Raw genomic sequence first — 15,512 nt, 5'->3', positions numbered from 1 at the left:
TGGAACAGTGAAGTTCAATCCAAACAGATTATTTAAGAACAGGCGGAGAGAAGACTTTGCGGGGAACAGATTTCTGAGAGTTCAAAACTGCTTCATCTAGCAGAAAAAAAATCCCCTGGCTGGAAATTGAAGTTAGACACATTGAAACAAGAGGTAAGGTGCATGTTTTAAAGAGTGAGAGTTGTTAACAATTGAGTTAGGGTTAGGGTTGGATGAGAGAGGTGGTAAATATGCGTCACATGAACTGTTTACATTGAGTCTGGATGTCTTTCCTGAAGATATCCTCTATTTAAAATCCAAGTTGTGGATTGAGTTGTGAGTGGTATGGTTTATGTGATGCTGAGAGAAGATTCGATCTTTATTTGGCTACTAATTTGGGGGCAGAAAAAATGAAAGGCAGTCCGAGAGGGGTAGCTGTAGGGCACTGATATTTTTACACATTGTATTTTCCTGATACAATGAAAGTACATCTTTTAGAATAAATTTGGAATCATTAAAAGCTTCAGAGTTTCTGAGGTCACACATAGTGGTTGTATTACACAGGTTTCTTGTTGTCACTGATAAAATATTTTATTCTCTACATCTATCATGGTGGGATTCTGAATATATTTTCATGGAAAGGTTTGCCAGCCTTGAAATGCTGAAAAATATTGTTCCGTGTAAAGCGCATGAGCGGCAATGGGGCATTTGAAAGTGTTTTGTGTGAGATGTTCTAGGATGAGTCTTAAGGAAAAGTGGGTTTGAAAAAAAATCTCCAGGGTCCTGGTGAAAAACCAGCAGAACACGAGACTCCGACAGGCAGAACTGAACCTGGGCATGAGGCTCTACTGCGGGGGTTCTGAACCTGGGGTCCATGGACCCCCAAGGGGCGCATGAAGCCGTGTCAGGGGGTACGTGATGTTCGCGTATGTTCAAGTATAGGTAATGTATTGAATTTAGTTATAAAAAATATTATCACCCAGCGGGATAGGTGATGTGTTTAGCTGAGACCAAGGGGTGTGTGGACCGAAAAGGGTTCAGAACCGCTACTGCTTGAGGAAAAGAACAGCTGGGTCCCCGCTGAGGCTGTAGAGCGAGCTCATTCTCGCTCACTCACAGTAGGTGGTGTCGGTGCCACTAGCTGGGACAATGAACCACACCCAGCAGGTGCGGGGGTCACGCTGTGACCTAACAGGCTGACTGCTTTCTTGGCTGTTAAATCAGGGGAATAGTTACTAGGAGAAGAGGTGTCCTTTCTCCCCTGCATTTGGCACATGCAGAAATCCCACGTCCCGTTTTGCGGTGCCCATCTGAAAAAAGCTTCCGAGAAATTAAGGCGTGTTCAGAAATGAGCCACAAGAGTGGCTGAAGCTCTGGGCAGTTTCCTTGCAGTAACAGTCTCCATACGCTCCTCTCAGCAAGGAGAAGCTGGCTGGGTAATTTGATCCTGGCCTGTAGGTACCTACCCGGGGAACACAGAGCTGGGTCCAGCAAACCGAAATGTCACGTGATGAAATGGCTGGAAATAGAAGCTAGAAAAACAGAGATTGGAGCAAAGGTTCCCAGTTTGGATAGTGAGGGGAGTGAGCCATCCGAATAACCCGCCGAGTCATGTGGGGGATTCTCCTTCATTGCTGAGATTTAAATCAAGGCTGGACGTGTTTCTGGGACAGAGGTGGGCAAATACTGGCCTGTGGCTGGGTTCGGTCTCTGGGGGTTAACCCCTGTAGGCCCCGGCCCCACCATATCTACCTGCACCTCCTCAGGTACGGGGAGCACAGCATCCCTTGGCCACGGATCGCCGTTCCTGGCCACTGGGAGCTGCGATCTCCAGGACCAGGGGCGGTGCAGGTAAACATGGCGGCGGCAGCCCAGCAGGGGCTAACCCTGGTGAAATGGCCCAGTTTTAGTGCCCACCCCTGCAGGAGATGATCATTCATGATTTCACAGACTATCTATAACTGCGCAATTTCGATGTTTTTCTTCTCCCCTCATTTGAAACTGTTTCCAAGCCCCTCGTGTTTTATTGCCCCCTCGGCACCTTTTCCATACTTAGTGTAGATTTTTTGGGATAGGACAACCACACCTGCTTGCACATTCAAGGTGGAGATGTACATACAATAATTAAACCTAGTTTGGTTGTACTTCATCCGTATGCTACCTACAGTAACAGGCAGGAGGTTTTGGTTCCTTTGAATGCTGGGTATGGGGAAGGGCTCCAGTATTTCTAGTTACAGCAAAAGCAAAACCTGTGGGTCATTCCTGCTTATTCCCTCCCATCATTCTCCTTACTAAACCCAATTTATAGCAAAGCGAGACTTGGTGGTTCTAGTCATATCTACCAATCAACTGCATATCGTGTACGATACCTATTATGCCAATATTTAGGATACATTTTGCTGGGCCAAAATATGCAAAAGTGCTTAATTAATAGTTTTTCGGATGTCTCTGGAATTTTTCTTATAAAAATGGGATGCACTAGGATCAGGTTGTTTCTGGTCCAAGTGCCCTGGTCTCGCTGTCCTGTACAAGCTATGCTGATTGGGCAGCACTCCTGACTCTCCTCCACCCTCTTTGGCCTTATTTGTATGTGTCCATGAGTCCTCCAGAGCTGAGTCAGACCCAGGCTTTGCTTTGTGAGAGATCCAAGGACCGGATGAGGCTGGCACTGGAGACATTGCTGTTCTGGTTAAGGAAGGGCCGTCCAGGCTCTCTTACATGTATCCTGCTGCTTTCTATCCAAAGGAGGAGAACCGGGGGCCAGGCCAAAGGGAAGCTCCTCACCCGTCCCTTACAAGTCTCAGGCCCGCTTGCTTGGCTGGTTTCTCTGCCAGAGCTCCCTGTCAAATATTCCCTCCAGCCGATCTCCCCCTCCCTTGTTCAGCTTTTAGCCACCAGGCAGTGATGGGAGTGATTGTCTGAACCAGCCTCTGTCACATCTGTCAAGGAGTCTGTACCCCCTGTCCAAGTCCAGCACCACAGGTTGCCATATTGCAATGAATGTTAGTTATTGCTCCCAGTGACCCTGTCTCTGTCCCACAGACACACCCCATGGCAAGCCAGGAACAAGGAAACCAAACGTCTGTCACAAAATTTATCCTCCTGGGATTCGGGGATCTTCCTGGCCTGCAGGTTCCTCTCTTCTTGCTCTTTCTCGTGATCTACCTGGTGACCATGGCTGGAAACGTCATTGTCATAGTGTTGGTTGTGGCTGATCGACACCTCCACACCCCCATGTACTTCTTCCTGGGCAACTTGTCCTGCTTGGAAATCTGCTACAGCTCCACCCTCCTGCTCCAGCTGCTGGCCGGGCTCCTGACTGGGGACTGGACAATTTCCTTCACTGGGTGTCTCACACAATTTTATTTCTTTGGTGCTCTGGGAGGCTCAGAATGCCTCCTCCTATCAGTGATGTCCTACGACCGGTATCTAGCCATATGCAACCCGCTGCACTACACAGCCCGGATGAGTAGCAGGTCTTGCCTCCAGCTTGCCGGGGGGTCATGGATAGGTGGATTCATTGCTTCTAGTATTACAGCATTGCCATTGTCCCAGTTAACCTTCTGTGGCCCTAATGGTATCGACCATTTCTTTTGTGACTTTATTCCCCTTGTAAAACTCTCCTGCAATCATCCTCTGCTGATGGACACGCTGGCGTTCTCAATTTGCTTGATTTTCGCACTGGTCCCCTTCCTGCTCACCTTGGCGTCTTACATCGGCATCCTCAGCACCATCCTCAGAATCCGCTCCTCCACCGGGAGGCAAAAGGCCTTTTCCACCTGCTCCTCCCACCTCATCGTGGTGAGCATTTACTATGGAGCTCTCATGATTGTCTACATGTTCCCAACCACTGACCTCCTGAGCGACTTCAAGAAAGTTCTCTCTGTCTCCTACACTGTCCTGACGCCCCTGGTCAATCCACTCATCTATGCCCTGAGAAACAGAGAGGTCCAAGAGGCCCTGTGCAAAGCTTGCAGAGAATTAAGAACGTAAGAACACCCACTTTGGATCAGACCAAATGTCCATCTAGCCCAGTATCCTGTCTGCCAACAGTAGCCAGTACCAGGTGCCCCAGAGGGAGAGTACACAAGAGGTAATCCTCACTGATCCCTCCCCTCTCACCCATTTCCAGACAAACAGCGACTAGGGACACCATTCCTACCCATTCTGGCTAATAGACATTCATAGACCTAACCTCCATGAATCTCGCTAGCTCTTTTTTGAACCCTATTAAAGTCCTAGACTTCACCACATCCTCTAGCAAGGAGTTCCAGAGTTTGACTGTGTGCTGAATGAAGAAAAACTTCCTTTTCTTTGTTTTAATCTGCTGCCTATTGATTTCATTTGGTGACCCCTAATTCTTATATTTAGGGAATAAGTAAATAACTTTTCTTTATTTGCTTTTTCCACAGCAGTCATGATTTTATAAACCTCTATCATATCTCCCCTTAGTCTCCTCTTTTCTAAGATGAAAAGTCCTAGTCTTTTTAATCTCTCCTCACATGGGACCCATTCCAAGCCCCTCCTCAGTTGTGTTGCCCTTTTCTTTACCTTTCCTAATGCCGAGAGATCATTTTTGAGATGAGGCAACTACATCTGTGCCCAGTACTCAGTTAAGGGTTCTAAGATTCTGGCCCAGCGGGTTGCGTAGGTGAAAATGGAATAGCTGCAGAACGGGCTGCGTAAGGGAAAGCGGAGGACAACTCCCGCTATTACTGTTCCGCACACACAGCGACACAGAACCTAGTAGAGATTCTACAAGAACCCAGCCTGCACCTCCGCCTTGCGCCATCTGGGGGCAGCAGTGACCGTGCGCCTGGGGGCAGCTGAGCGGTCTGCAGCCCGCAGACACCGCCCTGTATGCTCCAGATACACACAGTGGGAGGGAACCTAGGAAAACCTGGACTGAAACTAACCGCGCGGAGAACCGGTCTGGCGTTACCAGTAGCAGAGAGGAGCAGCCGCCAGCCCAGCGTCCCTCTGCCGCGGGAGGTGTTCGCCTCGCCAGGCTGGAAGCGGGACCTACAGACTGGAACTGGAAGGGCCTTGCAAAGACCATCAACTCCAATCCCCCTCACGGCAGGACCAAGCACCGTCTAGAACCGCTGCGTCCAACGAATTCTGAACTTGCGACCTAGCCACACTCAAGCAGCCGAAGAGAGATTAGAGGTGAGCCTGTTGCACACTACGGATCTAGGTACACTTAAAAGTAGACACTGTCCCTGAGGCTTTAGGAGGATTTGAACTCACAACTCTCGGCCTGACCCCTGAGCTGTTGATGTATCTAGGAGTTCTTTTATCATTTCTCTGACAAGTGAGTGGAACGCCATCCCCTGCCCAGAGCTGCAACCATAGGAGTGGCCACGATGGGTCAGACCCGAGGTCCTAAGCCCACAGTCCTGTTTGCCGGCAGCGGCCAATGGCAGGTGCGTCAGGAGGAATGAACCCAACAGGGAATTAGCAAGTGGCCCGCCCCGCTTGCCAGATACTTTGCAATCGACGGGCAGGGGCACGTCTCTGTGTCCGGGTCGGTGCCCGGGGAACGTTTCCTGCCAAATGTCGGTTCCAGGTGCGCTCGGGCGCCTGCAGAATTCCGGGGGAGCCGAGCCGGGCAGGGAACGGGGGAGGCTCCGTCCCATATCGGGCCTGGCTCCGGGATTGATTCCGCCCCTTGGTCTCTAGGGGGCTCAGGGAGGCGGAGAACGTTGGATTTCCCCGAGTGACTTAGGCCTGGAATCTCAAAGGTGCCCGAGGGAGCCAGGCGCTGCCCCGCTGCCCCGTCCCACCACGTCCCCCGCGGAGATTTCAGTCCCGCCTGAGGCTGCGGGGGGAGAAATTCTCTGGCAGGGGGCGCTGGTGAGTCACGGTCCGCACGGGGCAGGCGTTGGGAGCGTCGCAGAGAAGGGGCCGGGGTAGAAATGTGGGTTCCCCAGTGAGGGGGAGTGTGACGGGGACAAAGCAGGTGCCTCGCTGCGGCTGCGCATCCCAGTCCGGGTGAGCGGCCAGAAATGGGCCAACGGCTTGGGCCACTCACCGAGCGCAGCGGGAAGCGATCGGGGGGGAGTTACAGACACGGTGCGAACTGGGGCTCGCGTGTCCCAAGCGGCGTAAAGGAGGAAGAATCGCACTGAACCGCCCTGAGCCCCCTGGCCTGGAGCTGCAAATCCCTCCGAACCTGACCCGAGAGGGGAAATGTTCGCGCCTCAGGCCTCCCAACAAACACGGATCCCCCCCCCCCCCAAGTGAGCCGAAACCCACTAACGCCTGGGAAAATATTCCCCTTCATCACAACCGATCCCCAGGAACCCCTAGACATTCATGACGAGCTAAGTGACGTCATTTCTCGGTGTCTCCCCAGAGCTGTGAGAGCCCATCGGGACCCCCGCGCTGTGCCAGGCGCTGCACAAACACACCGGGAGGGGGACGGAGACTCCTGCCGGAGAGTCCATGGCAGTGACTCGGCTCGTTCAGGGAAGGCGTTTGTGTCTCTGATAAGGCGGGGAATATGCAAATAGCGGTGACCGCTGCCTGCTTAAATCGGTCTCTCTCTCCCTAAGCTGCACCCGGAGAGACACCCCGCAGCTCCCGGTGTCTGTGCAGTTACCAGCCAGCTCTGCCCCTCAGCAACTGGGAACATGAAATTTTGGGTCTATTTAGTGTTCGTGGTGGCTGCTTTGCCAGGTATTTTCTAGCTAAATACGCTGGAGAGGGGGACGGAGATTTTGTTTTGCATGTTTGATATTAATGCTTCTGTCGCGCCTTTGTTCCCAGGTGCCCGGTCCCAGGTGCAGCTGGTGGAGTCCGGGGGGGATGTGAAGAAGCCCGGAGACTCTCTGCGCCTCTCCTGCAAAGCCTCCGGCTTCACCTTCAGCGATTACTACATGCACTGGGTTAGGCAGGCTCCGGGGAAGGGGCTGGAGTGGCTCGCTTATATCAGCGACAGTGGGGGTATTATACGCTACCTTGATGCCGTGAAAGGCCGATTCACCATCTCCAGGGACAATCCCAACAACCTGCTGCACCTGCAAATGACCGGCCTGAAGCCCGAGGACACCGCCCGCTATTACTGTGCTAGAGACACAGTGACACGAAACCTATTGACGCTCCTACAAAAACCCAGGCTGCAGAACCCGCAGCCGCCTCGCAGGGAATTGACTGTAGCCTGTCGGGGCTCGGCTGCTGGGTGAAGCAGGCAGTGGGCGTGACAAGGGGAGCTGCTGTGCGCTGGGACATGTATGAGCTTGTGTAGGTCTGGCCCCACTGTGGGGAGTGCAGCCTGCGGGACCTGGCTCCGAGCCGTTCGGGGTACGCGGTTCTAAAGGGGGATCGGTCGCTCCGGGTCTTTTGACCCTTCTTAATCCGGCCCTGGCGGTCGGACCCGGTAGGGAAAGTTCCACGCTGCGTGCCTGTTCTCGTGTCCTTATGTCATACGGTGTGTGACAGACAGACACAGACAGACCCCGCCCTTCAGCGATTTCCCAGCTGCCCATTGGCCTGCGGGCTGAGTAAACAGCAGCGGGACGTTCCGTGTCCAGCCGGCCTCGAACTCCCCCGCCAGGAGACAGAACAGCGCAACTCTGCGTCACACCCTCCCCGGATATCCCCGTTCTGTTGGCCCCGCCCCCGGCCCATTGCCTTGCAGCTCATCACACACCACCTCACTGCTGTACGGCAGGTGACTGTGTGTCCATTGGCTGCGCCCTGCAATGGCTGGGAGGGGCTCGAAGGGGAAGACCCCCCCCCCTCCGCCTCCCCGAGCAAGTGCACTCCCCTCTCCCCCTGAGGCATAGTGATCCACTATTTGATCTGAGGAAGTGGGTCTGGCCCACGAAAGCTCATCATCTAATAAACCATCTTGTTAGTCTTTAAAGTGCTACATTGTCCTGCATTTTGCCCCTGAGGCAGGCATTCTCAGCATCAGGAGCCCCGCTCCAATCAAATCTCCCTCCTGCAGAGCCAGGCAGGGAGGAAGAGTCTTACTTTGAAAAGGGGCTGCTCCTGCCTCCCAGCCCAACCGCCTCATCTCGCAGCTGGTAGGGGAGGCATCAGGTGGCCAGCTGTCAGTCTCTGCTGGTCAGGTGGGCCAGAGCAGCACGCGCTCCCCTCCCTCCCAGCCCAGCACCCCCCTAGCACGGAGCCCGGCAACGGCCCCCTCCTGCCCCCCCTTCACTAGACTGCGGCACTCCTCAATCCCCTGCCCCCGCCAGACACAGCAGGGAAAACTGACCCGATGGAGCCCGCAAACACTGAACTATCTGGAGATGCCAGGGAGACACAAATTCAAGAAAAAAAATGGATCCAGCTGTGACCCTCTGTAAATTGCTCACAACTGAGACTCTCAGTTTGAGAAACACTGCCTCAGGGTATGTCGACACTACAGTGTTATTTCGAAATATCTTATTTCAAAATAGTTAATTTGAAATAAATTATTTCAAATTAACACGTCTACACACAAAATGCATTTCGAAATAGCACGTCCACACTGAGTGGACACTGAATTGCATTTAAGGCCAGCCAGAGCCAGGTCCAGCAGGGCATCAGGTCAGGACTTACTTTGTGTGGCTGCCGCCTGAGGCTATCTGAGGCCTGTGCTTAAAGGGACCCCCCATGGACAGGCGATTCTCAGGCTTCCCTGTTTGCTTGCCTACCTCAATGAGGGACAGCAAAGCATTTTGTCCCTGCGTGCTCTGGTTGCCCTCACTCAGGACACCACAGTCTGCAACATGGAGCCAGAACTGCCCCTGGGCACTCTGATGCTACTCATGGACTTGCTGCTGTGAGCCTGGCTGCACTTTCTGCAGGCTGCCATTTGGGAGGTCCATTGGGAGTCTGTCAGTATCCAGAAAGCCCTGCAGGAGAGCTTCCACCCTGAGGAGCACTGAGAGCCCCCGGTCTCCTCCACTGAGTGCTTGTGCCTCATTCCTCCCTCACGTCCCCCTTCCTGATGTCAAATAAAGTACACATCTTTTCATGAACACAAACTCTCTTTATTTAACAAAACTGGGGGGGGAGGTGAACTCTGGTGAGACTGGGGGAAGGGAGCAGGAAAGCAGAGAGAGTGGGAGGGGGAGGGGGAAACCTGGGACAGAATCAGCTTTAGGAAGTGCAGGGGCCCAATTTGAACAGTTTTGATGGGGCCCTGGCAGCCAGGATTTTTTGTTGAGGGGAAAAAAACCCCAAAACACTGCACACATAAAGGCTACGACTACACTGGCATGATTTTCCAAAAATGCTTTTAACCAAAAAATTTTCTGTTAAAAGCATTTTTGGAAAAATCGCGTCTAGATTGGCAGGATGCTTTTACGCAAAAGCACTTTTTGTGGAAAAGCGTCTGTGGCCAATCTAGACGCGATTTTCTGCAAAAAAGCTCCAATCGCCATTTTCACAATGGGGGATTTTTTGCAGAAAACAGTACTATGCTGTCTACACTGGCCCTTTTGTGCAAAAGTCTTTCGGAAACAGACTTTTGCCCGAATGGGAGCAGCATAGTTTTTCCGGAAAAGCACTGATGATTTTACATGAGATCGTCAGTGCTTTTCCGGAAATTCAAGCGGCCAGTGTAGACAGCTGGCAAGTTTTCTGCAAAATCACATGATTTTGCAGAAAAGCTTGCCAGTCTAGACAAAGCCAAAAAGTCACAGCCCCTTTGAATCCACAGCTACAGAGCAGAGTCATGTCCTGCCTTCCCGCCCCCCACCCAGCTTCACCAGGCACCCAAGTGCTGCTGTTTTCTCTGAGCTTTGCACAGGTCATGTAAGGGAGGGGCAGAACCCCTCCCCCATAAGGGCCAATGAGACTAAATGTCTGAGCTAATAAACGACTGTGTCACACGCTATACAAAGCTACACACACTGGGCTTTAGGATGTGAGGGTTCAGAAAATTGGTTTGTGGTATGTGAGGGGCTCAGGGCAGGGGGTTCCAGTGTATGACAGGCTCAGATGTAGGGTCTGGGGGAAAATAAATAGTCACATGAACCTTAAAGGGAAAGGGGGTATGTCTACACTACCCCGCTAGTATGTATGCATACCGCACTTGCTAATGAAGCCCGGGATTTGAATTTCCCGGGCTTCATTAGCATAAGCGGGGAGCCGCCATTTTTAAATCCCCGCTGCTTCGAACCCCGTGTAGCGCGGCTACACGGGGCTCGAACTAGGTAGTTCGGACTAGGGTCCTAGTCCGAACTACCGTTACTCCTCGTGAAACGAGGAGTACCGGTAGTTCGGAATAGGCACCCTAGTCCGAACTACCTAGTTCGAGCCCCGTGTAGCCGCGCTACACGGGGTTCGAAGCAGCGGGGATTTAAAAATGGCGGCTCCCCGCTTATGCTAATGAAGCCCGGGAAATTCAAATCCCGGGCTTCATTAGCAAGTGCGGTATGCATACATTACCCTCCTAGTTCGAACTAGGAGGGTAGTGTAGACATACCCAGGTAGTGAAATGGTTCCCACCCTCACCAAAGGGGCAGAGCCACAAGGGGGCAGCAAAGTGTCACGTGGGAGCACGAAGCGTTTCTTCCCACAGACTGACCCTGGGCACAGACTCCGGGAATTCCCGCCCCAGCGCCCAGGGCTGGATTGTCCCAGGGAGGGTCCGACCGCTCCGCCCCCTTCCCCGTCAGCACAAGGGCAGCGCCCAGGGCCCCTCGGAGGGTTTGGCAGCCGCAGCGCTCGGCCCGTTTCACCCGGGCGGGGGGAGCCCTTGGTTCTGTTCTCGCTGTGACACGTACTGAGCAGCACATGGTACCACTGCTCAGTATTGGGGGTCACTGGAGCCGGTGGGACCTAGCCCATGTCATAGCTGCTGAAGGTGAAGACTCTTATCACCAGAGCAGGCTGGGTATGGGGAGGGGAGCGGAGGCGCAGCTGCCTCTGGCCCGGGGCACCTCTGGTGGGGGCTGGGGCATGCTGGGGGCCTCTGCTCGGGAGGGGGGATGCTTCTAGCTTTGATTGAAGGGGGCAGTGCTGGCCACGGGGAGAGGGTGCGGTGGAAGGACTGGAGAGGGGGCTGGTCTCTTCCAAGGGGGCTCCACCCACCGCCCACACGCTCATGCCTGCGGCTCGCCTGGGCAATTTCAAGGCGTCCAATGGCTTCCGACTGCAGTTACGCCGCAGTTGCCGGGGCCCGGGGCCATTTTAATAGCCTGGGGGGCCTGGGGACTGTCCCTGTTCAGTGTGTTTGTGCGAGTCCGTAGTGCTCGGTGGAGAGGGTGGGAGGGCGGAACATCGGGAGGAGCGTTTTAGAGATTGGCCTTTACTGACACTGTCTCTGTTCTGATTGCACCTTACTAGATACTGGCCCCTAGAGCCGCGGGCAGATTGGGAGCCAGGTGGGACAGTTCTGAAGTTGGGTTCTGAAGAGGCTCAGCCCTTCAGTTAATCACCAGGGCCGGCTCACTCCAGTTCTACTCAGCCGGGGGTTACTTCGCACTCACTCGCTGTGTCTACACTACAATTGCAGGTGTGTGGTTAGAGGGCTGGTGCCTCCCACACTCTGGTTCTTCTCATGCAGACAGAGACCCGCCACAGCAGAAGCCAAAAGGGGCAGAGAATTCGATGTTCACCGGGTTGGCTTCCAGCAACCATGACTCCATGTTCCTGTTTCCTGTTTTCCCAAATTACTTCCTGCTTGCCCCCAATGCAAACTGTAATATCCTCAGCTATAACTTAACCAATCATGGTCCTGAAATGAACTGACCAGTCCTCACATATTATAATATAGTTATCTAACCAATAATATCCCACCGCCTTAATTGTCCTACATCCAGTAAATCCGTTATGCAGGAGGCAGAAACAATTAAAGAGTCAGCTAGAGGCCATACAGATAAATAATAGATAAGGGAGGCAGGTCATAAAAAAATTAAAGAAATGAGGATTTCACAACTGTCTTTGCTGACTTGTGGGTTCTTGCCAGAGGAAAAAGGGAGGAACCCAAGCTTGAAAGAAAGAAAGAAAGAAAAGGGCCGGAGCCCGCAGCGGTCGCTGGTCTCTTGTTCATTTCCCCGCCCTTTGACCCAGCCACGAGGCCGCAGCGGAGCAGAAGCGCTAAGACTCCTGCGCTCCCCGCCCCTTTTCTAGGGCGGTACCGGGGTGTCGGACTTTATGCAAATCTCCCGCCAGGGCCCGGGTTAAATCGCAGCCCCTGGGTTCCCCGGGACCCGCCTGCCCAGGGGCTGAAGCGAGTTTCAGTTTTCGTCCTTCTCGTTGCTCCGTTTCCCAGGATGGACCCCGCGGTGTCGCTGCTGCTGTTACTCGCCCTCTCGCCCTGTGAGTCGGGAGGGGAAATCCGGGGAATGATTAAAGCCCCAGGGAGCGAGCTGAGGATTTAACTCTAACGGTTCGTGTCTTTGCAGGTGTCCGGTCCCAAATCCAGCTGGTCCAGTCCGGCCCAGGCGCGGTGAAGCCCGGAGAGACCCTCACCCTGACCTGCGCTGTCTCGGGTTACACCATCACCACCGGTTACAATTGGAACTGGATCCGGCAGCCCGTCGGGATAGGGCTGGAGTGGCTGGTGTCGGGATATTACAGCAGTTCCAAGTGGAACACACAGTACAGCCCATCCTTCCAGAGCCGGGTAACCATCTCCCTTGACTCTTCCAAGAACCAGTTCTCGCTGCAGCTCCGCTCGCTGACAGCTGCAGACACCGCCACCTATTACTGCGCCAGAGACATAGTGACACAAAACAACGCAGGACCCGTACAAAAAGGGGAAGCGAAGGCTGCCCAGACATTCACGCCTCTAACGCTATCAAGTATCTGTCTGGATAAGCAGCAGATCACCCCTAACCGTCTCCGCTAGATGGCGGTAAAGGGACACCTCTGTTTTCACTCGAGCCTTTCACACCTGTCCGTCAAAGTGGGGTTAGACCCTGGCCAAAAGGAGGAAGACGGGGGAGGAGGGAAAATTCCCGGACTCCTCACTCAGTTCATATGGGATCGCACTGGTGGAAAGATAAAAAGAAAGAAAGAAGAATGACTCCGCCGAATCTAGCAAGATCTCTTGCAGGGAAAGTGCCGCATGTTTATTTATCAGCAGGTGGCGCTGTTGCTCCAAAGGGACTGAGAAACGCAGAGAAGAGCCCCCTAAGAGTACATAGATCGATGCTCTTCCAAAGGGGCTTTGGGAGACTGGCCATTGGCTCCCGTAACAGCCAGTGTCTCAGTCCGGGTGTAAGGAAACAGTCACCGCTGGCTTCATTCCCTCTAGGGGTCCAAAAGTGTCAGGAGGATCCCAGGACCCCGTACCCAGCGGTTCACAGACACCCAGGCCGGGGCACTCTGACCCCTGCACCCGGAGCTCTGGGGCGAATCAGTCAGATCATTGACAGGAGCAGCGCGTGTCTCTTATAAGCCGGGGAATGCTAATGTGGGAATCAGTGTCCTCTTTAAATCTGTCCCTGTCTCTGCCCAGGCAGCACCCGCAAGGACAATTTGCAGCCCCCTGGGTCTGGGCAGCGATCAGCCAGTCCCCTGAGAACTTTCCCTTCCAGCACCAGGGACAATGACTTTTTTTGCTCCCAGTAATTTTGTCTGTTGCGACCTTGCAAGGTGTTTTCGTCCTCTGAATAACGACAGATGTGGAAGCATATTCAATTCTCCTTGTGCTGACACCAATATGTATAACCGGTCTGTGTTCCCAAGTGCCCGTTCCCAGGTGCAGGAGGTGGAGTCTGGGGGGGATGTGAAGAAGCCCGGAGACTCTCTGCGTTTCTCCTGCAAAGCCTCCGGCTTCACCTTCACAGACTACGGCTTGCCTTGGGTCCGACACGCTCCCGGGAAGGGGCTGGACAGGGTCGCCTACATTAGTGGCCCCAGCCCTAAGGGCGATTCACCATCTCCAGAGACAACCCCAACAGCCTGCTGAGCCTGCAAATGACCGGCCTGAAGGCGGAAGACACGGGCCTGTATCTCTGCTCCAGACACACAGTGAGTGACAGCTGGCACCTGAGGCGGGCAGCTCAACTGACACCCCCATGACTGTTATGCGAGCAGCTCAAATGACACCCCTCCTTCCTCCAGCACAACACTCCACCATCTCTGTGCATATAGAGCAAAGAGAATACATACCCAACAGCAGCAGACACAATTTTCTACCCCCTGGGACTTAGTGCTCCTCTTCCGCCAGTCTGGCACCTGAGGCAGTCACCGCAGTTCGCCTCATGATAAACCCCTCCCGGGGCCTCCCTTTTTCCTTAATGTTCATGTAACTTGATAGTTTCTTTTGCCTTTGAGGGACCTGGGGCAGGAGTTTTGTTTATTTGATTTTTGAAGACAATTTCTAGGATTTTCCCTCTACCACGCTGTGAGGTAGTGGGGGTACCTTGCTGGTTGCTATGCTGGGTGGTGGGCTGTGGGTGACCCCCACTGGCTGCTTTAAACTCCCTGTTCCTCAGGACACAGACTCATGGGACTGGGAGGGGCTTAGAGCGGACATCCAGTCCCGTTCCCTGCACACTTGGTGGGGCTCAGTGTTATCGAGACCGCCCCGACAGGTGCCCTTTGCCGCAGCTGGGGCTGGAACCAACAAAACTCTTAATCCGGGTTAGATCTGGCAAAAAGCCACCAGCCTGCCATTCATACACACAGACGATTGGAGACAGGTTGGTTTGTGGCTTGGCCTCCGGTGCCCTTGGTAGGTGGCACATGGAGGCGGCGCTTCCTGCTGCCTCCCTTGTGTGACCTGCCAAAGGAAGAAGCGAGGCAGGAATGGGGCAAAGGAGGAAACTCAAGCTGAGGGAGGCAGGGCAGAAGCTCAGAGCCAAAGCCTGTGGGGTGCGGCTGGCTGTTCGGAGGCCCAATCCTGAGCCTGTCTCATGGCATCCGAGAGCCAAAGAGAAAAGGGGGAAAACAATCAAAGCTGTGTCCCAGTGGGCATGAGCCTGCGCCCCATTTGGCCGAGCTGTTTGGGCGATGTTGGGCTTGACGGGCTCCCTGTCAGCCTTTTTCTCTGCTCAAGTTGTGCCTTTGTGGTTGCCCCAGGGTGTTATTCGTGGCTTTGGATGTGGGGTGGGGTGGCTGTGAGCAACCGAGATCCACGAAGCCCCCACCTGGCCCTATGGCGGTGCAGTCTGAGGCGCGCATCCTAGAATGGAACGTCTGGGACCGGACCCAGCGCTATTGGCTGCCCAGCTGTTCTCAGACTCTCCTGGACAGGCTGGTGCAGCCTTTCACCCGCAGGCGGCTCCCAGGCCCGCTGCCCTTATCGCTTCTCCACAGCGGCTGTGTCCCCGGGACTCCCCCTCCCTTCCCTTGGCTTCCTCGGCTCCCGGCTCCGCAGCGCTTCCCGACAGCCGGAGATTGCACTTTCCAGGCATGATCTTATGTATCTGAGTCTCCAGACCGCTTCCTAAGGGCCACCCCAGGAGAAAGGGAATTTCCTTCAGGCAGTGGCCCCAGTGGCTGGGAATGGGGGTGTCGCTCTGGGCAAAGCCAAGATTCATTGAGCTCCTGGTGCACAAGAACCGTTAAAAGCCACCTGCCCGGACACCTCGGCTCCGGGGTTAACAGCCTGATGCTCTGCCAGCTGCGCTAATGAG

At 54.0% G+C, this 15,512-nt stretch overlaps 1 protein-coding gene across 1 annotated transcript; it reads left to right on the top strand.

Moving 5' to 3' along the window:
- Positions 1 to 3,030: 3,030 nt before the first annotated feature.
- On the top strand, positions 3,031 to 13,545 carry LOC112544448 (olfactory receptor 10A7-like). The gene is made up of 4 exons (XM_089774207.1): positions 3,031 to 3,968; positions 12,197 to 12,243; positions 12,330 to 12,550; positions 13,525 to 13,545. The coding sequence occupies exons 1-4, from the start codon at positions 3,031 to 3,033 to the stop codon at positions 13,543 to 13,545; spliced, it is 1,227 nt and encodes a 408-aa protein (XP_089630333.1).
- The last annotated feature ends 1,967 nt before the right edge of the window (positions 13,546 to 15,512 follow it).

The sequence above is a fragment of the Pelodiscus sinensis genome, chromosome 30 (assembly GCF_052426305.1).
Source record: "Pelodiscus sinensis isolate ZL-2025 chromosome 30, ASM5242630v1, whole genome shotgun sequence".
In the NCBI taxonomy this organism is placed as follows: domain Eukaryota; kingdom Metazoa; phylum Chordata; order Testudines; family Trionychidae; genus Pelodiscus; species Pelodiscus sinensis.
Note: the sequence above shows the minus strand (reverse complement) of the source record. Positions and strands in the feature narration are given on the sequence as shown.